This window comes from Pipistrellus hanaki (assembly GCF_964339955.1).
Source record: "Pipistrellus hanaki genome assembly, chromosome: 6".
NCBI lineage: Eukaryota > Metazoa > Chordata > Mammalia > Chiroptera > Vespertilionidae > Pipistrellus > Pipistrellus hanaki.
Window position 1 is genome coordinate 35508094 of NC_140508.1, and position 24649 is coordinate 35532742.

The following is a 24649-nucleotide window of genomic DNA, read 5'->3' on the forward strand; positions in this document are numbered from 1 at the left end:
TCTCTCTCATCGATGTTTCTAACTCGCTATCCCTCTCTTTTCCTCTCTGTAAAAAAATCAATAAAATATATTTTTAAAAAATAATTATATTAGCCAGTAAGTCTGAGGTGTTCAACTTTAGTCATCCAGGAAATGCAAACTAAAATCTAGAGCACTACCATGTACCCACAAGAATGTTCAAAGTGAAAAGAATTGTCAAGTGTTGGTGAGTATGTGTGGAGCAACCTGAACACTCACACATTGTTTAAGTATGACTAAATTGTTTGGCAGTATCTTCTAAAGCTGAATTTTCACAAATTTTATAACTTAACGAATTCAGTCATACATATATATTAAAAACAACAACAACAACAAAAGCTTCAGTTTAAAATCTAAAATCTAGAGAGAGACACACACAGATCTAGATTTTAATTTGTGTTGTCTTTCCATGCCCATGCTACATCCAGTTCACATTGACCCATACAGACATTTAGCCTCGTAAAGCAGAAAATTTCTATTTGGATACTACCCATCCATATCAAGTTAGAGCAATGTACTAGGTGCTATATGCATTTTCTTATTTAAACACCATTGCACAAGCTTGCACAGGGGATATGTATATATAAATTTGGTCCTTTTTACCTCCATATTTGACTACTTGGGGGTGGACATGTTTTATTTCAGAATATGTAATCATATGCTTTCACTAAAGAGGCCATGAAAAAGCTTGTCTGGGCATCAGAGTGGCTAAAAGCACAATAATGTATTATTCTAATGGGCTGTTTCAAAAAAGGGCAGCTCTCCAGTGGCAGTTGACCTTTCTGTGAACACAAAGAAATGGCAGACCATTGCAACTAATTTACAGGATTGCTGAAGCTGAGTGTAGAGCTTTCTTTCCAGTAGCTCTAGTGATCTTTTTAATGAAAGACTTAGAAGAATTAGATGTCCTTCTCTTTGCTCTAGTAGTACTCTGCTCTTCTGTTTTAGTACCTTTTATGTTACTGTTTTTTTTTTTAACTGACAGTATGTCTCAATCTTGTTGGTTAGAAATAGTGTCTTGTGTACTCTTAACACGTGCTTTACAAAATTGGAGTGAATAAATGGAGAATGCAAACAAGAAGGATGTATCAAAGATTCTTGTGTTTTGCATTGAGTCTTTCATTTGGCTTTCTTTCAGTAAGCAATGGCACCAACCATTCTCCTCCTACCCTGAACGGTGCCCCATCACCACCACAAAGATTCAGCAATGGTCCTGCCTCTTCCACATCATCTGCACTAACAAATCAACAATTGCCAGCCACCTGCGGTGCTCGGCAGCTCAGCAAGTTAAAACGCTTTCTCACCACTCTGCAACAGTTTGGCAATGACATCTCACCTGAGATTGGGGAGAAGGTTCGGACACTTGTTCTAGCACTGGTGGTAAGTACAGCATCACTGTCAACAGTTGCCTGCATATATGGCTCAAAACTGAAGCCAGCAGAGAAGCTGTAAATATTTCTGCTCACTCCCAATCCTGTAGCAATGTGGCAAAATCTACAAACTAGATTAGTTATTAATATAACTTGTGTAAAATTGTTAATTTGTGGATTTCAATCGTTTATAAAAATGTTTTTCAAGCCCAGCCAGTGTGGCCCAGTGGTTGAGCATTAACCAATGAACCAGACGGTCACAGTTCAATTCCCTGTCAGGGCACATGCATAGGTTATAGGCTCTGTCCCCAGTAGAGGGTGTGCAGGAAGCAGCCAATTGATGGTTCTCATTGATGTTTCTATCCCTCTCTCTTCCTCTCTCTGAAATCATTAAAATAAGTTTATCAAAGAACAGATCTATAATGTTTACCTAATAGTTTCTTATGCTGTTGATTTATTCCATTAAGAAACTTTGAATATGCCTTAAAACTGAGTTTCAACAAGCCATTGAGGTTCAACCAAATTAACAACAGGCTTTGTTACTTAATATAGTCAGTGCCTGGTGCATTGTTTCCAAGCCAGAGAAAAAGGAAAAGTATCGAGCTTAATTTTCAGACAAATAATTTGTAAAATTAAAAATTTCATTTAAACAAATAGTATTAAATAATATTAAAGAAGTGTTCTACAGCTCCTCATGAAAATACAGTTTCTTTGGAGTTTTTAAGGTTCACACAATTTTTCTTTCAATACTGTACTGAGTGTGGTGAACCCGTGGTAAAAGGGAGTGATTTTTCTGACTGATAGCTGGGTAGGGTTTGACTCTTCAGTGTAGATAAGGGAAGTTCTACCAGTTCCCAAAGTTTGTAAATAGAATTCTTCAGGATTTATTTCCAGTAAAAGCACCCCATGCTCTTGCATGTTAGCCTCTATATGTGGTAAAGATGAATCAGAGTATTAAACTTTCATGTTGCACTTTTCAGTGTTATCAGGGACCCCTGGGATTCTCTCAGACTGTTAGAGAGCCCAAGAGGTAAAAATTATTTTCATAATCATACTAAGATGTTACTTGCCTTTTCACTCTTATTCTCTCGTGAGTGTGATGGAATTTTCTAGAGGTTGTTTGATATAGGATGTTGCAACAGATTAAATGCAGAAGCATCTTGAAGAACCCAGCTGTCTTTTATTAAGCTAGATATGAAAGAGATTTGCAAAACTGTAACAACCCTTCAATGCAGAAGGCACGTGTTTGGCTCTTTTTTTAAACTTTGAATTTAGAAGACTCTGGGAACTGATGCTAAGAGATAGGCAGAACCTATGAAGAAAACAACTTCTGAAGGAATGAGGCACTGGGTTGAGTCTTTTAAGTTGACATCCTAGACTGATCCGAATCTGTTCAACTGCAAACATTGTAAATATGGTTCCTGTGCCTGAGGTGTTGCCATGACCCCTGCAGTACAAAGGGCCTGGGTGCCTGTCTTCACAGTGAAAAAGACGGCGCCCTATTCTGCAGCCCAGGCTGCTGGCCTTCGAGGGGAATATAGATAGATTGGGGTAGTAAAGAAAGGACAGTCAAACTTTGTTTATAAAGGAAATAATTTGGTTAACTTTTGAAAAGGATCTGAGATCACAATAGTACTTTTGAAATTATACTTTGTGATTTAAAAGGGATTTATATGAGGACAGTGTCTACTTTTAGAAGTTGAAGGAGGTTATTTATTTCTCTTTTCAGAACTCAACAGTAACAATTGAAGAATTCCATTGCAAGCTCCAAGAAGCTACAAACTTTCCTCTTCGTCCTTTTGTGATTCCATTCCTCAAGGTAATTTTTATGAGATAATTACTGAATGTAATTATTTACCTTAATATTTCCTCAAGATCTGCTACTGATCCCTGTTCTGTGATCTAAATTTGGGCAGCTTGCACATTTTCATATCTTTATTTTGGGCTGCTAGAAAAATGTGAGTGCAGTCTGCAGGTGAGTCTTATACTTGATGAGATTTACAAAAGCCTTGCGTTGTGGTTCATATGCAGATTCTGCTGATAACACACAGGAGCTCCTGTGAATGGACCAGAGGTATAGGGGTGGTATGGAGGCTGGGTCTTAGCAGAAATAACTAGACACTAAATCTTTGGGTTGTGGCCAGAGTGTGAAGAAATGTCTTATCTATGAGGAGGCTATCAGACAGAGAGAGGCCTTTGCAGCTCAGACTCCTATCCCTGAGGCAGTAATTTTCATTTCATGGCACACAAATTAATTACCGAAATTCTGCAGCACACCAAGAATATAATTTTTGATGATATAACCAAGAAAATAGGTATAATTTTGGTTCATTCACAGCTATTGTTGTGTTGGCTGTTGTCTTTTTTTTTTTTTTTTACAATCGAAGAAACAAGAAATCAGTGCTCCTGACTTAATAGTCAGGTACTGCATGTTTTAAAAATTCCTGCAACACACCGGTTGAAAATTGCTGCCCTAAGGACAGGAGAGTATGTGGAAAAGCACTGTATCCCCAGTTTTGTATAGCTCAATTCTCTGGAATTACTGTTCCCTGAAACATAGCCTTATATGTAATATGTCCTTTAAAAAAATCTTTATTTTTAAATAATTTCATGCTCACAGAATAGTTACAAAATGATACAAGAACATTTTTCTGTACCCTTCTCTCAGATTCCCCAGATGTTAATATTATATCATCTGGATTATTATTCTCTTTGTCTTTAGATTTATTTTTTTTCCTCAGGAATGTTTGAGAATAAGCTATAGACATGATATATTGAATCACTTTAGTATACATTTCAAATTAAAGAATTAAAATTGATGAAATTCTATTACTATAGAACATATCATTTTTCATCAAATATTCCACTAATGATATTTACAGCAAAAGAAAACCTTTTATTTTTTGGATCACATTTTGCTTTTTTTTTTTTTTTTTTGTCATTTCTTTTTTTTTTTTCCTTGTTAATTCTTACTCAAAGATATATTTTCCATTGGTTTTTTAGAGAGAAAGGAAGTGGGGGGGAGGGAGAGAAACATCGACATGAGAGAGACACATTGATCTGTTGCCTCCTGCATGCACCCCTACCAGGGCTGGGGATCGAACCTACAACGCAGTTATGTGCCTTTAACAAGGAATCAAACCCAAGACCCTTTAGTCTGCAAGCAGACACTCCAACCACTGAGCCAAACTGGCCAGGGCTGTTGTCATGTCTCTTTAGTCTACTTAATCTACAATAACTTCTCAGTGTTTTATGATCTTGATATTGTTAAAAAGTATGAGATGGTTAATTTATAGATGTACATCAATGTGGATCTTTCTGACACTTCCTCATGATGAGAATCATGTTATACATTTTAGGCAGTAAATAGCAGCTAAGATATAACTTCTGTCAGGAGACATAGGTGTTAATTGGTCTCATAATTGGTGATGTTGACTTTGGTCACTTGGTAAAGACTATGTCATGCTTCCCACTATAAAGTTTCTATTTCTTTCTATTAAATGATAACTTTCAAAACCAGGTATTGCATCATTATGACTTGCAGAGGAAAAATGAACCCATGTCAAAGATTTTATTTAGTTCATTATTAATGAATCAGTAAGGTGTTAGTACCAGTTCAGGAGAGAACCCAAAGAATAAATACATTTAAAATCAGTATTATTGATATGAATGAACAGAGGTATAATTGACTTCGTCTACAGTGGGCAAGAAAAGTCAATTAAATCTCTACTGGACATAATTTTATGCAAGTCCATAGACAATAATTACTTTGCATTGCTGTCAGTTCTTTATAATTTGCAGAGTTATGGATAGCATAAAGGCAGTGAAAAACTATAGTAAGGTATGGAGGGGGCAGTGGTAAGATATGTAGACATATAATACCTTAATAAAAAATAAAAAAAAACTATAGTAAGATATCAGTGTGCTCTAGATCAGGCATAGTTTAAACACCTGTAATCCAAATATAGCCTACCACATGGTTTTATGCAGCCTTGCAGAGACATTGTATGCATATATACATAATTCATGGACACAAACAATAAGGTGGTGGGGGCAGGGGCGGGCTGGAGGAGGCCAATAGCGGGTAAAGGGGGACATATGTAATACTTTCAACAATAAAGATTAAAATAAATTAATAAATTTAAAAGAATTGGTTTTACAAATGAACATTTGTAATTGATTTGGTAATAGGGAACACTCTTTGAATCCCAATTAAGTTGTTTTCCTTAATCCACTCCCTTTCTAAATTAATTCCATTCTTTTCATTAGCCTGATATTACCAAAAAACTATACTCAATTGTTTGTTTGTTTTTTGTTTGTTTTTTTTTAAAAATATTTTATTGATTTTTTACAGAGAGGAAGAGAGAGTGATAGTCAGAAACATCGATGAGAGAGAATCATCGATCAGCTGCCTCTTGCACACCCCCTACTGGGGATGTGCCGGCAACCAAGGTACATGCCCTTCACCGGAATCGAACCTGGGACCCTTCAGTCTGCAGGCCGATGCTCTATCCACTGAGCCAAACCCATTTCGGCTACTCAATTGTTTTTATATTTTGACTTTTGTCAGGATAATATTTAGAAATTTGTTTTCCTATCTTGTATATGTGTATCCACCTAATATCCTCAATTATGCCCCTTAACTCACAAAGCCTAAATATCTGGCTAGTAAATATCTTCTTTTACTTTACCTTCATTTTGTACAAAAATGTAATGGCATCAAGAAGGTAGGTCATCTGTCCTGGCTGGTGTGGCTCAGTTGGTTGGATCATCAATCCATACACCAAAGGTGGCTGGTTCGATTCTCAGACAGGGCACATATCAGGTTGCATGTTCAATCCCTGATCAGGACACATGTGAGAGCAACAGCTTTTTAAAAAAGAGAAAAGATGGGTTATCCTCCTGAAGTACTGCTACTGGTTTTTTAAAACCTTTTAAATGGGAGCATAGGAGACATAGAGGAAAATGCGAACAGCTAGTGTTGTAGCTTTGTTCTGACAGCAATGAAGACTCAGCGCCTCAGAGCAGCCTGTGGTGCCTTGTTCAGCCCTTAAACAGCTGTGCTAGTTCTATCTTGGTCTGTTTTCTGTATGTCAGAGCCAGTAGACAATTATTTTCCCCAAGACTCTGTAATCATGAAGGATTTGTGCAATTTGTGTTATTAGGGGAAAATTAGCTTTCTTTTTTTTTTTTTTTAATTCATCAAAGGGTACATACATGTCACAGATGTAAAGATCTGGCATGGTATTTTTTTCATTAAGTTTTCACAGTTGCTACAAGATTGAGGTTATAGAACAGACTTTAAAATTGTCTTATATCATCAAATTCCCTATTCTTAACTGTGTTATTTTGGAAAACAGCATGAGGTAGGTTGTTATGGAAGCTTTTTGGCTAGCATGTGGGTTTTTGTCAATTTATTTATGCTTTAAGCAGTCACAAATTATGGTGTCTGTTAAATTAACCCTTGGTAAAGGGATGATTACTTGCACATATTAAAACTCTCTTTTCACTTGTTCGTCTTTTTCCATTGGAATAAAGACTTATGTTATGGGCCTGGTCTGAAATTTTTTTAAAAGATTTTTTATTGATTTAAGAGAGAGAGAAACATCAATGTGTATGCCCCCACTAAGGATCGAGCCCCAAATCTGGGCATGTGCCCTGACCAGGAGTTGAATAAGCAACCCTTAGGTGAAATAGGACAATGTCCAACAAGCTGAGCCACATGAGCCAGGGCTGAATTGTTTTTAAATTTGGGGTGAAAAATATAATTTTTTTTATAGAAGGAATATGAGAAAAATACCTTTATATGAGAAGGAATTAGAGTTCAATTGAACGAGTATAGAGTTTTTTTTTATATGACTTGTCCACACTAAAGGCTTTCTCAGTTTGAGGCGAAGGAAAAATAATCAGTACATGATTTTTGTCCTTTTATACATTAAAGAAATGTGCCTAGTGAGGGTACCACACCAAGAAAACAGTTCTGCCCATAGGTTACCTGTGTATTCTCAGAGCCTAGTCTAAGGCTTCATTCCAGTTATTCCCAGTACTCTTTTTAAAACCTCATGTTCCAACCAAGCTAGAATAATCACTGTTTCCAGAATTCCATGGCACTTCTCACAGAGAACATGAAGGGAAGGGTAAGTAGTAGTCAGAAGAGAGAAACTAAGCTGTTGTAGTAATAGATGGAAGAGTGGATTCCTCCTACTCCCCTGAAGGCATACGAATTCTCTAACTGACCAAAGTCTTCAAAAATGTGTAAGTCTTTGAAATATTATTCAACAAACCTTTATTGAGCTTTGTTTAACACTGTACTAGGCCATAAAAATAAATAAAGCATGTTCTCTTCCTTAAGTAGATTTACATTTTGGGGAGACAAGAGAAATCAACTAGTCATTTCAAGTTCACTATAGTAGATGTCACTTTACTCACATAGGCATGTAAAAATCAGACTGAAAAGAAGAGAAAGACTTTGGTCTTGTGTCATCTTGTTTGAGAGCCTTTTGAAATGCTGGGCCCTATTGTGTGGAGCCCAACACAGGGAAAACTGCCTTCCCACCCTGCCTCTTTGTTTCCAAGGCCAACCTGCCCCTGCTGCAGCGAGAGCTGCTGCACTGCGCTCGCGCCGCCAAGCAGACCCCATCCCAGTACCTGGCTCAGCACGAACACCTTTTGCTCAACACAAGTATCGCTTCCCCTGCTGACTCTTCAGAGCTGCTCATGGAAGTGCATGGAAATGGAAAGAGGCCCAGTCCAGAAAGGTGAGCAGAGAAGAGCTTCTTCATCCTTCCTGTTTCTGGAACCATTGAGCTTCCTCTTTACTTGTGAAAGAAATTTTTATTACTGTAGTTATAGATAGGTGTGCACTCAGAATGCTTCTCAAATCTATAGGTGTAGCTCCCAGATATGAGTATTTTTTTTGAAATGCTTCAGATGACTCTCTATGCCTCTGGTGAAAAACTCTGGTCTAGAATATTCTATGTATCCATTGTTCTAGAACCATAAAAAACAAGCTGCCTAAGATATTTTTTTCTGTGTGGGGTTTTGTAAAAGTATAACAATTAGTTACTAATACATGTTAATGAATCACCATTATTTTGAAGGCTGACATTATTTTAATTAATTCTGGATATTTCAGCATGAGTGTCCACCACAATATTTTATAGTTTGCCAAAGAAGAAATATTTTAAATAGCAGTGGAAAATTATTATAATTGAAGCTAAATTACTAAAAGCCCAACCAATTCACAAGTCTATTATTTATTCAGCCTTTTTCCTTCAATGTAGAGAACTGTTTTCAATAACTGACCTCCACAGTAGCAAATTTCTAATCATTGTAGAACCCATAGTCTTCCATATTCTTATCATATGGAAATGCCATTGTCTCCTTAGTGTCTCATTTTGCTTCATGAGGTTTAGTTATTTCTGCCTTATTGTGAGTGAATTTGACTTTTATTTTTATGCTGGAATAAATCAGCAGTGTCCATTATCTCTCTGAAGACATTTCAGTTCATGTCTTATGTCAAACCTTTTCTTATGGTCTTCCTGTTTGTGAAAATGCTTAGCACAATGTAGATGCTCAAGAATATGTTTGCATGAACATTTGTTGATGGGCTCAGATACCTACTTACCTTTTTTACAGGAGGGAAGACAACAGTTTTGAAAGAGATACAATTCCTCCTGAACCTCCTGCCAAGAGAGTGTGTACAATCAGCCCTGCTCCTCGGCACAGTCCTGCCCTCACTGTACCCCTTATGAATCCTGGAGGCCAGTTCCATCCTACACCCCCACCTCTTCAGCACTACACCTTAGAAGATATTGCAACTTCCCACCTATATCGTGAGCCCAACAAGATGTTAGAACACCGAGAAGTTCGTGATAGACACCACAATCTTAGTAAGTGACATAAACCTTTTTCTTTTGTTTTTTTGTCTTTCATTATTGATTTATAGGAGTTTTAAAATATATTCTCAATGGTAATTTTTTGGTTGGTTTTATGTCATTTTGGGGGTCCCACACTCTGTTGTGAATCATTGCTTTCATAGTATACTCATAGTTCGTATGAATGTGTGTTTACTTGATAGAATTCTATTTACTGTATTCTTCACTCTATCCTCAAGTTGAATCTCTAATTTCTAATAGGTCTAAATGGAGGCTATCAAGATGAGTTGGTAGACCACCGTTTGACAGAAAGGGAATGGGCTGATGAATGGAAACATCTTGATCATGTAAGAATCTTATGTATAATTTTCATATTTACTACTTTTAATTATTTTTTTAAAATTTCAAATAAGTGGGGTGTTGTTTTTTTTTTAATTTGTTGTTGACGGTATTACAGATGTCCCCCAATTTCCTGCTGTTTTCCCCCTTCCACCCAGCTCCTAACCCACCCCAGCCTTCACCACACTATTGTCTATGTCATGGGCTGTGCATTTTTAATATGTTTTTATTGATATTAGAGAGAAGAAGGGAGAGAGAGAGAGAGAAACATCAATGATGAGAGAGAGTCATTGATCAACTGCTTCCTGCACACCTCCTACTGAGGATGGTACCCACAACCCAGGCATGTGCCCTGACCAGGAAGGGAATACAACCGTGACCCCTTGGTTCATGGGTCAACGTTCAACCACTGAGTGACACAGCTGGACTGCATTTATGTTCTTTGGTCAAATCTCTTCCTGTCCCCTCCATACCCGTTCCCCCCATGCCCTGGACCTAACTTGTTCATACTTTTAATTCTTTATATCACCAATAGTAATAGAGTATGTATGTTTCAAGTGAACTTAACCAGAGCTACAGTGTCTTTGCAATAAAAGCTGATTTATCTATTAACTCCCCCAGCTAAAGAGCTAAGCGTAACTCCCAAATCTTTGTGATCACTTCAAGTCTTAACCAAGTAAAGTCATGTTATAGAGGTTTGTGAGTTCAGATCCCAGCTTTGACACTTGTATCTTTGTTGTTTCCCCATTCGCCCCCCCCTTTTTTTTTAACTCAGCCATAAAAATAATGAAATCTTACCATTTGCAACAACACAGATGGACCTAGAGAGTATTATGCTAAGTGAAATAAGTCAGTCAGAGAAAGATAAATACCATATTTCACTCATGTAGAATCTAAAAAAAACTTTAAAAAAAAAATGCACAAACATTACCTAACAGGGACAAACTATAGATACAGAGAACAAACTGAAGTTGCAGAGAGGAGAGGTTGGAGTAGGGGATGGGTGAAAAACGTAAAGGGGATTAAGAAGTCCAAACTTCCAATTATAAAATAAATGTCATGTGGATGTAATATACACCATAGGGGATATAGTCAATAATCCTATATAATAAAAGCCTAGGTGGTGTCACGCCCTCACACAACATCATCACCAGATGGCCACCACAAGATGGCCACATCCACAGTGGAGTTAGGGTCTAGTGGCCGCCCTGCACTAGGAGGCCTGGAGGTCCCCACGGCTCCAGGCTGCATGGAGGAGGCTGGTCCCAACGTCTTCATACGCACATAGGAGGCGGTTCACAGCAGGCAAGGGCAGTTGGGGGTGATCAGGCTGGCAGGGGAGAGCAGTTAGGCATCAGTCAGGCCGTCAGGGGAGCAATTAGGGGGTGATCAGGCTGGCAGGCAGAAGCAGTTAGAGGCAATCAGGCTGGCTGGGAGCACGGTTAGGAGCCAGCGGTCCCAGATTGTGAGAGGGATCCCAGATTGGAGAGGGTACAGGCCAGGTTGATGAACAGTCCTCCTGTGTATGAATTTCATGCACCAGGCCTCTAGTATTATCAGTGTCAGATGGTTACTGTATTTATCATGGTGATCCCTTTGTAAGGTATATATAATAGATATCAAGTCATTATGTTGTATCCCTGAAACTAATATAATATTGTGTATTAAATGTAATTTTAAAAGTCTATTTTTTCTTTGATTAAAACTTGGTATTTGAATTTATAGGAGGTTTGTAACAATATGTAAGGTGCTAATCACAGGGCATGGTATATATGAAGTGTTAATGGATGGAGCTTCTCCAAAAACAAATGAGAATCAGAAGGCCAGTACAGAATACAAGCCCAAGTTCTCTGTCTCATTGTAAGTGAGGGTTTCCTTCTCACTAAAAGGGAAGAGAAGATATAGTACTGCATTAAGTATATATACAGTAGCTCTTTGAATCTTGAGTGATAAAAATGGTCTCTGAATGCTATTTCTCTGATAACATTCTTTTTAAAAATATATATTTTATTGATTTTTTGAACAAAGATGAAGGGAGAGGGAGAGTTAGAAACATTGATGAGAGAGAAACATCAATCAGCTGCCTCCTGAACACTCTCTATTGGGGATGTGCTCACAACCAAGATACATGCCCTTCAGTCCGCAGGCCGATGCTCTATCCACTGAACCAAACTGGTTAGGGTTCTTTTTCTTTTTTTTTCTTTTTTTTAAATTAAATTATTATCTGTGTACATATTTTACCATTGGCCCCCCCCCCCATAACAGTCTTAATAAATCGCCAGCTTCATCAGATACCTTGGTGTGTTTATGCAAATATATAAGGTTTCACCAAAGTCTTTTGGTTTTTAAGTATTGTTTTTATTCTCATTAATTTATTTTTATTTTTTTATTGTCAGTATAATATATATATTCTACTCCCCCCTTTATCCTCCTCCACTAAGTCCCTACCCATCCACCCACTCCAGGTCTTCACCAGCATATTATCATTTCCATGGTCACCATAGTCTTTAAAGGGCTATATTATAATGAGAGTCTGGTTACTTCAACCTTAAAGAATCCAGTGTTATTTTGAAATCTAAACAAAAAATAAATTGTGTGTTTGTGCACATATTTATATAAACTAAATATTTTTAAAGAAGCTATAATAAAGGCTTTAAAATGTAAGCTTGATATTGTGTCTATAAGACCCTTAAACCTTCATTATTTATATAATTTGTTTACGTATCCTTGATTTGCAACATCAGTGTTTGAATGTCTTCATCTCATCACTGCCTGACTTCTTCTCTGGTTCAGGCCCTGAACTGCATTATGGAAATGGTAGAAAAAACAAGGCGCTCCATGGCAGTTCTGCGGCGCTGTCAGGAATCTGATCGTGATGAACTCAACTACTGGAAAAGACGATATAACGAAAACACAGAGATGAGGAAAACAGGGAATGAACTGGTCTCCAGGCAGCACAGTCCTGGGAGCGCAGATTCTCTCAGCAGTGGTAAGATGGCAAGACCAGCTTTTTATATTTCACTTTAAAGGAAGGTGGTGCTAGAATGTGGAGTTAAAAAGACCCAGATGATTATGAAGAGTAAATGTTAAAATATTTCAAGGACTCGGTATTTAGCATGTTCAGGAACTATTGTCTTTCTCATGGAAAATGAGAATATTTGTGATCTTGTTCTGTTTTTAACTCTCTGTATATGTGCTAGATGATGATAAAAGAGTATTTGGTTATTAAATTCAGCATGGCTGAATGTACTAGATACTCTTACGTACATTACATTTATTCCTCACTGTAGCCCTGAACACGTTTGCCTCACTTTCCCTTGTCTTTTTTCCAACTCCACATCCAGGAAAATACTATTTTCAACCTCTGCCTGGATGTCTCTACAAAAGATTTTACTGTATCAATCTGGGCTGTCCCTTTTTCCTGCCTGAGGCAGCAACTGTTCTCTCAATCCAGGGTACATCTAGGATGCCAAATCTATTCCCTCCAAAGTGTTCCGTCACATTCACCTAATAACTGAAAAGGTACCTTATCTAAAGATACAGATCAATGAGGGGCCGTCTGATAGTTTCTTTCCCCACCCACTCAGTTCAAGCTCCAGAGTCTCACCAGGAAAATCTCCTATGACAGACCTAGTATGTTCCACAGAAGACAGTTGTTAGCCTCAAAAAGACAAAAAAAAATATATACAAAAAGATTGGAATCCCACAGTCCCACCTCATCCACAGAAGTGACTCTTGAGCCAACCATAAGTTAGCAACATTGGGAGATCTAGCACAGCAAGACATCAAAGAATACCTTTAACAACTTGCAGAAATTTACCCAAAGTTCACCATCCAAATCACAAACCTTCCATCGAGTCTGCATGAATGCAAAGTGAGATATGTAGTCAGGAGTCAGCTCTTCTCCCACCAGGATTGCAATTTTTGCTTTGCAGCAACATCTACTCATTTTCACCCTTTTCTTGAGGGTCTAGCTAGGATGAATGAATATATGTTCTAACTTGCCGGCAAAGTTCCAGTTTATCCTGTCTTATTACTAGCACCTACCTCACTCTCAAATGAGGACAGTTGGGATAATAAATAGTCACTCTAGGTTTTAGCTCTTCACATATCCAGTGTTTCATTCTCTCAGATTTCTCAGGGATATTAATTTGTCTGACTTGAACAGTATCTTTTAGTATCTACTTGATATTTTTATTTCACTGTTTTTTGTACTACATATCCATTGCAGTGTAGAAGGGGAAGCATAATTCATATCCTAAACTAGTGTGCTATTTAAAATTTGACCAAAACTGCCGAAATTGGTTTGGCTCAGTGGTAGAGCATCGGTCTGCGGACTGAAAGGTCCCAGGCTCGATTCCAGTCAAGGGCATGTACATTGGTTGCGGGCACATCCCCGGTAGGGGGTGTGCAAGAAGCAGCTGGTCGATGTTTCTCTCTCATTGACGTTTCTAGCTCTCTATCTCTCTCCCTTCCTCTCTGTAAAATATCAATAAAATATATTTTAAAAAAATAAAATAAAATAAAAATAAAATTTGACCAAAACTAAAAAATAAAAAAAATGTGACCAAAATCACTGGTCTGTGATTGATATGAGACACTTACCCCAGCATGTAGCAGGCATCATTAGCTTCACTATGAGAAGAGCCCTCTGCACTAAGCAGTGTGCTTAAGACATAGTTGCTTTGTGTTCTGGTGTAAGTCCCAAATCTCTTCACGGACAAAAAAAACAACAGTTTGCAGACCAGCACTGTGAATAGCACTTTCCTACACTGAACTACAGTATATTTTGAGGCCTAGCACACACACACACACACGAAGGACTTTTAAATGACTAGATAATTCATGTTCTGGGTTATACAGAAACCTTGGTTGATTTTTATTGAAGTATTTAGTTTTTAAGTGTTTGGGTGATTTGGAAAGAAAGTGATTGGAGACTGGATGATATTATTACTTTACATATATATATATAAACCTAATATGCTAAGTCCAACCAAATGGTTAACCATTCAACCAATCGCTATGACCCACATTGACCACCAGGGGGCAGATGTTACAAATGATACAGAGTGTGAGGTCTCATCATCTTATTAGCTGTTCTCAGAACAGAATTACTGTTTATCATCATTTAAACAATACTGAGGTTTACCACTTGATTTTCTTGGGGATTTTGTGTTTTTGGAAGTGTTTTCTTTCTTGACCTGGGAGCTAATGGGTGTTAACTTTATAATTTTTCATTAATTTATACATTAATGTTTTTATAAACCTGTTAGCCATTTAATGTTTTGGCAATTAAAAGAATTTTAATGAAAGAAACTGACTCAGCTGTCAATTTTTCCCAGTTTTTCTGGGAATGTGATTAATCTGGCCATTTATTATAAGTACACATTCCAGGACTTTTCCTGGAGGTTATGATTTGGGGACCAATGAATCTGAATATAGATGTTTAATGAATCCAGTGATCAGGCAAGTTAGAGAGAAAACGATTTTAAAAAAATAGAGTTTCTGTCAAACTCATATATTCAAATTATGACTTTCAGAAATGTTGAACAGAACAGAAAGTGAAAATAGAATAGTTATTGAAGTAATTCAAAAAATTTACCCATAACTGAAAGACAGTATTGCAGGTTGAACCATCCTACCAAATAAACAACACAGTGGAAGAAACAGACTTATCAGTGTGTATCACTGGAAGTTAGAATAAATACAAATCTGAAGGAAAGTTACTTTGCTTAGAATTCTGTACTCAACCAAAAACAATTAACTGTTAGATTAACAACCCCTTTATTGTAGTGTCTACTATGATTAGGAAGGAAAGTACAGGGAAGGAAACCAGAAGGTGGAAGACATAATTGATGAAATAGGAACCAGCTTGAGAAAGAGCCGAAAGGAATCCCTAGGATAGTGAGGGAGGATCCCAAGCTGCAGTGGTACAACAAGCCGAGAACGTAGCCAATTCAGACTGGAATGGCCCAGAATGTGTTTGGTGGGGTGAGGGTAGAGGTTAAAAGAATGAAATTCCTATTGAAATAATTAGTTAATAATGCCTGAAATGGGGGGGGGGGGGGGCGGGGGAGGTTTCAAGCTGTAGCAATACCAGAAAAATCAGCTTTAAAAAAAGACATTTTTTCATTGTCAAAATAGAAAATATACATGACTTCAAAGAGATGATGCTCCGATTTGGAAGATCTTTAAACATGAACGCTGTGTTCTTAGGCACTTTTTTTTTTTTTTTTTTTTTTTTTTTTTTTAACCTGGGTGCCCATTAGAACCCATGTGGGGACTTTTCAGAAAAGTCCTGAGACCCTGGCCCTACCTCAAGTTTCCAGTTCAATTGGTCTGAGATGGAGCCTGGACTCCTTTATGTACATTATCATTTAATTCTCAGCAACCTCACAAGATAAGTCATTTTTCAGTGAATCTGCATGGCTTATTGTAGAAAATACAGAAACATATAAAGAATTTACTAGCTCATTATCCCACACTGAAGACTTTTACCTCAGTCCTTCATTTTCTGTTTCCTAAGAACTAGAGCATTCCCCTACATAACCACAATACCATTAGCCCCCCATTTTTGACCCATTCATTTGCATTATTTGTCTGGCCTTTGATTACAGTAACCTCTGAAACACTAGTTTTCTTAGTGATCCACCTGAAAATCCTGACTTCTGTCTCTGGCTTTGGGAAATATGCAAATGTCCCTGGCTCCCAGGCATTTCTTGAGTAAGCTGAGAAGTTTTAGGGTCAGGTACATCGCACCACTTATATTTGTCAGAAAAATAAAATGCTGAGGATTGGGCGGGTCCTCAAAGGATATGACCAAGGCTTATTGATAACTGAAGTTGAGTGGCTTAAGACAGCCACGTCCTCACAAGTAAATAAGTGTTTCTTCTCTCATTTCACATCCATGATTGCTTATCTACACCAGTGTTTTTCAACCTTTTTTGGGCAAAGGCACACTTGTTTCGTGAAAAAAATCACGAGGCACACCACCATTAGAAAATGTTAAAAAATTTAACTCTGTGCCTATATTGACTATATATAAAGTAATTCTCTTGAATAGGAATCAAATAAACACAAAGAAAGTATTTTATAATTACTTTATTATGAAATATTAAGTAAACAAAATAGTGAAAAATTATAAAATTCTTGTCTTGTCTGCACCTACGGCACACCAGGCAACATCTCGCGGCACACTAGTGTGCCGTGGAACAGCGGTTGAAAAACGCTGATCTACACACTCAAAACCCCCTTTCTTACTGGCTTTCCTTGGGGGCGGGGAAGGACTCAGTTGAAATTGACCCACCTTCTTCGCTTATGTTACCTTGCCTCTTCCAGTCCTAGGACCCCCCCACCCCATACTTAGGTATGAGATTTGAATGCTGGACTTCACCTATGTTGAAAAGAGCCCTTCAGTTTTCTTTTTATTGGCAGTGATGATAGCATTTCCTACAGAGCACAATATCATAAAAAGTATTAATACTATCAAAATGTTAAACCTAGGGATTCCCTTTTGGGGTGATGGCAATGTTCTGGAACTAGATAAGGGTGATAGTTGAACAACATTGTGAATGTACAAAAAATATCACTGAATGAAACTTTATACTCTAAAATGATAAGTGTTACGTGTATTTTCCAGGATTAAAAAATCTCCTTGCCCTAGCCAGTTTGGCTCAGTGGATAGAGCATCGGCCCCAGGACTGAAGGGCCCTGGATTTGATTCCAATCATGGGCACAAACCTCAGTTGCAGATGTGCAGGAGGCAACCAATTGATGTGTCTCTCTCACATCGGTATTTCTCTCTGTGTGTCTCTCCCCTTCCCTTCCACTTTCTCTAAAAATCAATGGAACAATATCCTCGGGGGGAGGATTAACTAAAATAAATAAAAATCTCCTCATCCTCTCACAGCCTGGGGGAGATATGGTAGTATGTTCTTTGTGCAAATTCTCTCTCTATCCAAAACCAGTTTGCAGCCAGTTCCCAGGCATTCTCACGAAAACTAACGATTTTATAAAGCCTCTTGGGCAAATGTTTTGTGCCGGGCTGGCCTCCCCTGCCACACTGGCTGTTCTCCTGATTCCTCTTTGCCCCACGGATTGGTGAGTGTGTAGAGCAATACATCTACTTTTCAGATTAACCTCAACAAAGTATAAGGAAGTGAGGGAGGCTCTGGCTGGGTAGCTCAGTTGGTTAGAGCATTGTCCCGATACACCAAGGTACCATCCCCAGTCAGGGCACACACAAGACTCAAACAGTGAATGCATAAATAAGTGGAACAGCATATCAGTGTTTCTCTCTCAAATCAATTTTTTTAAAAAAATGGAGTCCACTAACATTAAAAAACAATAACATTCAAATTACCTTAATTAGTTTTCACAGTTTTGAAAGCAATAGAACCATTTCTTATATAATATTACATTTTACAACCACAGTAAACATACATGATAAGTCACCCTCCACCCTTGTGTCTTTTCCAGAACCCCTGGAATGCCTCTTTATGGTACCTTTGACATGCACTGTTGTAGTTCAGACTATTTTCACTGCTTGGTGTGTGTGTGTGTGTGTGTTTGTTTGTTTGTTTGTTTGTTTATGAGTGTTTAAAGAAATTTACAGGAAACCTCCTTAAATCACATGTAAGGGTTCGGACCTGCCAAGAAACAAAAGCTATATTCTCTGACATACCTACAGAGCATTTGCCAGTAGTGCCCTGTGCATGATGGGGACAATTCAGTTCAATTAATACGAAAACACACATATGTAACACATAAATATCTATAGTTATTTATATTTTATAAAGTACCTTAGAAATACATATATGTGCAGAGGGGAAAATAAGGACACATTGATAAGTAGAAAGTGGAGATCACTTTTAATCTCACTATTTTAAAATATTGTTAATATCTGAGGCATGCAGGTATGTGTTTTAAAAGTAAAAATTAAGCTCTAGCCAGTTTTCTCATTGGATAGAGCACATGTGTCAAACACAAGGCCCTCGGGCCAAATCCAGCCCGCCAGGCCTTGCAATGTGGCCCGTACCGCGCTGTCATCACTGCACTCCGCTGTCAGTTTATGACATTGTCAGTTTATGACTGTTCAGTAAACCATTCGGCCCGCGATTTAGGCTGGATTTTAGATTTTGGCCCCTTCTCTGATTGAGTTCGACACCCCTAGGATAGAGTATCAGCCTGTGGACTGAAGGGTCCCGGGTTTGATTCCGGTCAAGGGCATTTACCTTGGTTGCAGGCTCCCCCAGATCTGGTTGGGTGTGCAGGAGGCAACCAATCAACGTGTCTCTCTCACATTGGTGTTTCTGTCAGTCCCTCTCCCTTCCACTCTCTCTAAAAATCAATGGTAAAAATATCCTCGAGTGAGGATTTAAAATTAAAATTTGTGTGCTGTTTTACAATCAGATTTTATCCCTTATCAGAATATTTTTGCACTAAGTGAACATATATTTTTGAGTCTTAAGTGGAAAAGATCTGGTAAGTTTTTCATAAAAAGAAAACATGCCGATCATAAATAATTTCTGACCCTTGCTACTTATCTCTCTCCTGTAGATCCTCAGCGGGAATTCAACAGTAGGCCAGCAACAGGATATGTACCTGTGGAATTTTGGAAAAAAACCGGTATGTGCCTGTCTCCTTATAGGTTGCATGTACTCACTGATTTGTGTCAGTGTGCAGCACATATTTGAGGTAAAGGTGGTTGTCTCATAACAACCTCCTCATAGAACTCTAGGCTACTGCCTCTTTCCCCCAGCTTTCCCACACATCTGGATGTCCCTCATGTTACTTTGCAGGTCAAGAATTTGGAATGCCTCCCGGCAGACCATGCAGGTCCCTTTAATATGCTTCTGGGTCACACTCAGACATTAAGGAACCAACTCTTCCTTCCCTATGTATTGGAGTCTGTTTCTGGCCATGTAGCTTAATTCGTTTCTGCCTGTTCTGGTCACTAGAATCTGCACACACTGTACTCACACACTACCACATTTCATTTATTCTGCTCTTGAAAAAACTTTTTCCTTTCACCTTCACTGTCCCCAGCTTCATCAAATTAGTTCTGGGGCGGCCTCAGTTTCCACAAGAATAAAGAAGGTGAGACTGCCTATTGTGGTAAGATAGGGATTTAAATTAATATCTCATTCTTAATATTTATCTCATCCAAATTCTAGCTACCTTTTCTTCTTGCCTGCCTTTGCTAGTAACATTTATTTTTAGCCCAATATAGTTTTTATTTTCTTCTTAAGATAAAATTTATTTCTACAAAAAGTTAATACCTATCATTCAGAAAGACTTTCAAGACCATCAAGAACCTAATAAACAAATAGACAAATTATGAGAAATTTACATAAACGTGTTGCAAAATGTTTACTTTTACTGGCAATCCAAAAAATTTCCATGCACAAGATCTCCGTGGTAACTGGTGATTTTCTACTTGGGAGGTACCTTTGGTTAATTTTGGTTAAGAACCAGATTATGGCATTAGGCCAGCTAAATTTGAGTCTTTGTTCTGGTCTAGTGCTACCTGTGACCTTGAATTACCTTGAGCAAGATAGTTATTCAAACTGTGATTTTTAAAAAATATATATTTTATTGATTTTTAACAGAGAGGAAGAGAGGGTTAAAGAATTGGAAACATGAATGAGAGAAACATCAATCAGCCGCCTCCTGCACACCCCCTACCGGGGATTGCCCACAACCAAAGTACATGCCCTTGACCGGAATCCAACCTGGGACCCTTCAGTCCGCAGGCCGACGCTCTATCCACTGAGCCAAACGGGTTTCGGCCAAACTGATTTTTATTGATCCTTAAACTTAGAGGATAAATGTTCTTCAGGGCATTATGTTGGCTCAATAAGAGAGACTTAATACCTATTTGGTAACTAGTAGGATATGAAAGGTAGATGTGAGCCACAATGAACTGTGTGGCTATCAAGAGTAAAGGAACCCTAGCTGGTTTGGCTCAGTGGATAGGATGTTGGCCTGCGGACTAAAAGGTCCCAGGTTTGATTCCGGTCAAAGGCACATGCTCGGGTTGTAAGCTCAATCCCCAGTAAGGGTCATGCAGGAGGCAGCCAATCAATGATTCTCTCTCATCATTGATGTTTCTATCTCTCTCTCCCTCTCCCTTCCTCTCTGAAATCAATAAAAATACTTTTTTTTTTTTTAAAAGAGTAAAGAAAGCATGGAGTTCAGTGCCAAGTCAACTCAGCATCATTCTTGCTTGGCCTTTGAGGTGAAAACTTTCCTTTCTTAAGGCTGGAGCAATAAAGTGTAAAGTTCTATGATGATAGCCTAGAACCGTCATCAGCAAACTGCGACTCACAAGCCACATGCGGTTCTTTGGCCCCTTGAGTATGGCTCTTCCACAAAATACCATGGCCTGGGCAAGTCTATTTTGAAGAATGGCGTTAGAAGTTTAAGTTTAAAAATTTTGGCTCTCAAAAATTTCAATCGTTGTACTGTTAATATTTGGCTCTGTTGACTAATGAGTTTGCCTACCACTGGCCTAGAACACTGTTTAAACCTCCTTTGAGCATAGGCCACATGCAAGAGCCAAGCAGCAGCGAGCTTCCTTAGGCTTCTGTCATTTTGTGGTCTCAGGAGGGAGGTCATTTACATTGGGACTTAGGGCTGAGGCTCAAGTGCATAGTAAGTTATTCGGAGCAGCATTATCCAACCTTTCGGACCTCATGGCCCACCACTGGTTGGTGACCGCTGATTTGGAGTGCCCATCCTATAGAAACCATGCAGGGTGATGATGGGAGAAAGTGACCAGGAGCCAAGTGGGGTAATGGTAACTGGACACGGCTGTGGAAGTCCAGGATTCACAGCAACCTTCCCATTTTTCTCTACCTGGGTCAATATTATATACCAGCTGCCTCCTGTTCATTTATACCTGATGCCCCAGAAGCACCATAGCCTTCTCTTGTCTCCACCCCAGCATTTTGCTGCTTATTCGTTCTGTTGCATACCACTACCATCCTTCCCTTTTACCTTCACCTCCAGACCCCTAGATGTTGCTGCTCTCGTTCTGCCTCCCTCCCTTACTCTGTGCTACTTGCTTCTGCCTAAATTCAGAGACTGTTCTATCTCTTCTTCTGAATTGTCCCAGTCTCCAAATTGGCTCTTCAGCCTTCATGTTTTTCTCCTTGCGTAGAACCCTTTAGGTTTAGAGTTCACATTTTCTTTAGAAAAAGGGCCAAACTCCTTAGCATGAGATGCAAGACTTTCCAAAAATTCATTTCCGCCTCCCATCTCAACCAGGACACGTACTCTTAAAAGCAGACCACTTTCCCTTTGGCTCCCATACTGACACCTAAGCCACCTTTATACTATCACAAACAGTTATGAGAATATAGACTATGTCTTAGTCACCTAGCTGTCCCCAGTCCCAAGCACAGAGCCCACCTCCAGCTATATACTCAATAAATGGTTGCATGAATGGACAAGTGAGTGTAAGAATACAAGTGAACACATGTGTCATATGTTCATCCCTGTGTATTTTTTTAAAAAGTCATCTAGTTTCAGTTTTGTCCCTATTTAGAAATGATGTGGGTGGGAGGGAAAAGATTTATCGGCCAGTTGATTTTACTGTCACTTTCTTCTAGAAGAAGCTGTGAATAAGGTGAAAATTCAGGCCATGTCAGAAGTACAGAAAGCCGTTGCTGAGGCAGAGCAAAAAGCCTTTGAAGTGATTGCAACAGAGAGAGCTCGGATGGAGCAAACCATAGCCGACGTCAAACGGCAGGCCGCTGAGGATGCCTTCCTGGTCATAAACGAACAAGAGGAGTCAACGGAGGTCAGAGTTCGTTAGTCCGGGGGCGGGGCGGGGGCGGGGGCGGGGGCTCGGGCTGGGGCTGGGGCAGCTGGAATGAACCAGCCCACTGCTTTCTGCGTAAGTGCTAGGCAGCAAGACAGAACTGTCCGCTCTTGAACTACTGGATGATTATAATTACCCAGTACCAGAAGGGTTTTATTGCCAGTTATACAGGTAGTTATTTATATTTTAGGAAGTATCCTAAAAAGTGGGGCAAAAGTAGATTTACAGTTGTTCATATGGAAAATAATGCAATGTTTAATAAATACAATAAACTCTTTCGCCCTGGCTGGTATGGCTCAGTTGGCTGGGCTTTGTCCTGTGTACCAAAAGGTAGCCTGTTGGATTCCTGGTCAGGGCACACAGCCTAGGTTGCAGGCTCAATCCCCAGTAGGGGGTGTGCAGAGGCAGCCTATCTATGTTTTGCCCTCACATTGATGATTCTTCCTCTTCCTTCCTCTCTCTGAAAATCAATAAAAAGTATTTTTTTTTAAAAGATAAACTCTGTGCTTCGCATACTCAGCTATAAACCTACTTTTGCCCCATCATGTATAATATTCTTATTATATTGATTTTAATTTTGAAAAGGGCTGAGTTTGTGGATTGCATGGTAATGCTGACATTCCCCTTCACTGAGTGGGCTTATGTACTGTGTGTCAGCCCAAAGCCAGGTGTGTGTATTGTCTTTTTGATCCTCACAATGACTCTAGGAGGTGGGTGTTCCTGGATTCCAGTCTCCCAGGTGAGGACACTGTGGATCAGGGACTGTGCCCAGTGCCGAAGCCAGGCTGCAGGAGAGAGCACGGAGCCCCGGTAGCCTGGGCTGCTTGTAAAGAGGGTAGTTCTTTATGGGCTGAAGGGACAGACGGGGCAGATCGGCCCAACTCTCCATGGCCCAGGACTTGGTGATGCTTCTAAGAGAAACAAGACACTCTTGTACCACAGAGGATAAAAATAAACTGAGCGGGGATAGGGGGGAATAGCACATGACAAAAACACCAAGCCTGTTTATTTCTAAATAGGTAAATTCCATCTACTAATTGAAAAATTAGCTATCTTTGGGACATTCTCTTTAAGTTATAAAAACTGGGTATTTTTGGAAGAGAATCCAAGATGGCTGCTCGGGTAGGCAACTAGCCGCAGCCACACACAACAATTTTAATAAAATACAACTAAAATATAAAATGGACATTACCCAGAACTACAGGAAAGTCGACTGACTGGAAATCCTACAACAAGAAGCAAGGAGAAAACCAGAAGGAAGCGCGGAGGAGCTGTAAAAGCCTAAGGTACGGAGACACGCGGCATGCGGAGAGGACGGAGCCGGAGAGGAGGGAGGCGAGTGCCTGGCGGGCGTTCCCTAGCGGAAAGGAGATAAAACTCCGACTGTGCTGGGCCCCCGACTGCTCTGAACCCCCGTTCTGGGCCAGACCCCGGGGACTCAGGCTCAGCCATAGGGAGCTGGGCTGTAAGTCAGAACCCCGGGGTAGCGGAGAAAGGAGGTCCCGGAGGCGCGCACACAGCGCGCAGAGAAGGGACGGCCGGCTGTGCCGCGGGATTGCCCTGACGGGAAGGAGACTGGGGCTCCAGACTGCTCTGAACGCCACCTCCAACTCCACTTCCAACTGAACTGAACCCCAATACCGGGCTCATTGGGGGAGAGCATAGACTGTTTGGCAGCAGGCGAAAATCGAGGGCACCTTTCTCTCAGAGGCACCGGCAGCGAGCACTGAAGGACCCGCATAGGGCGGGGCTGACGGAAGCCAAAGCTGCAGGCTCCACCCTGAAACCCCGTCCCATCTATAACTGCGAAATGCGACAACAAAATAGATCACAAACGAAAGAAATGGAGGACAAAAAGCGTCTGGATATAGAGTTCAAATCTACGCTTATAAGGTTTTTCAAGAATTTCCTAGAAAAGATGGATAAGGCCTATGAGGATATGAAAAGAGATCAACAAGAACTAATAAGGGATCAACAAGAAATAAAGAATACATTGTCTGAAATAAAAAATATTCTACAGAGTCCTAAAAACAGAAGGGAAGATCGCAAGAATCAAGTCAAAGATTTGGAACATAAAGAGCCAGAAGACACTCCTCCACAGAAGCTAGAAGGCAAGAGAATCCAGAAAATTGAAGATAATGTAAGAAACCTCTGGGACAACTTCAAGCGAACCAACATCAGAATTATGGGGGTTCCAGAAGATGAGAGAGAGCAAGATA

The 24649-nt window shown here is 39.5% G+C and overlaps 1 protein-coding gene across 8 annotated transcripts in view; it reads left to right on the forward strand.

Moving 5' to 3' along the window:
- CBFA2T2 (CBFA2/RUNX1 partner transcriptional co-repressor 2) overlaps positions 1–24649 on the forward strand; it is a 133923-nt gene that overhangs the window by 100894 nt on the left and 8380 nt on the right. For 6 of the 8 annotated variants that reach the window (XM_084888558.1, XM_084888565.1, XM_084888564.1 and 3 more), the window contains 8 exons: positions 1157–1398; positions 3118–3207; positions 7965–8146; positions 9027–9280; positions 9527–9612; positions 12398–12593; positions 19163–19231; positions 22219–22409. In XM_084888558.1, the coding sequence (XP_084744684.1) occupies positions 1157–1398; positions 3118–3207; positions 7965–8146; positions 9027–9280; positions 9527–9612; positions 12398–12593; positions 19163–19231; positions 22219–22409 (1310 nt within the window). The remainder of the gene's footprint in view (positions 1–1156; positions 1399–3117; positions 3208–7964; positions 8147–9026; positions 9281–9526; positions 9613–12397; positions 12594–19162; positions 19232–22218; positions 22410–24649) is intronic. The other 2 variants (XM_084888559.1, XM_084888560.1) reach the window with 1 other exon arrangement.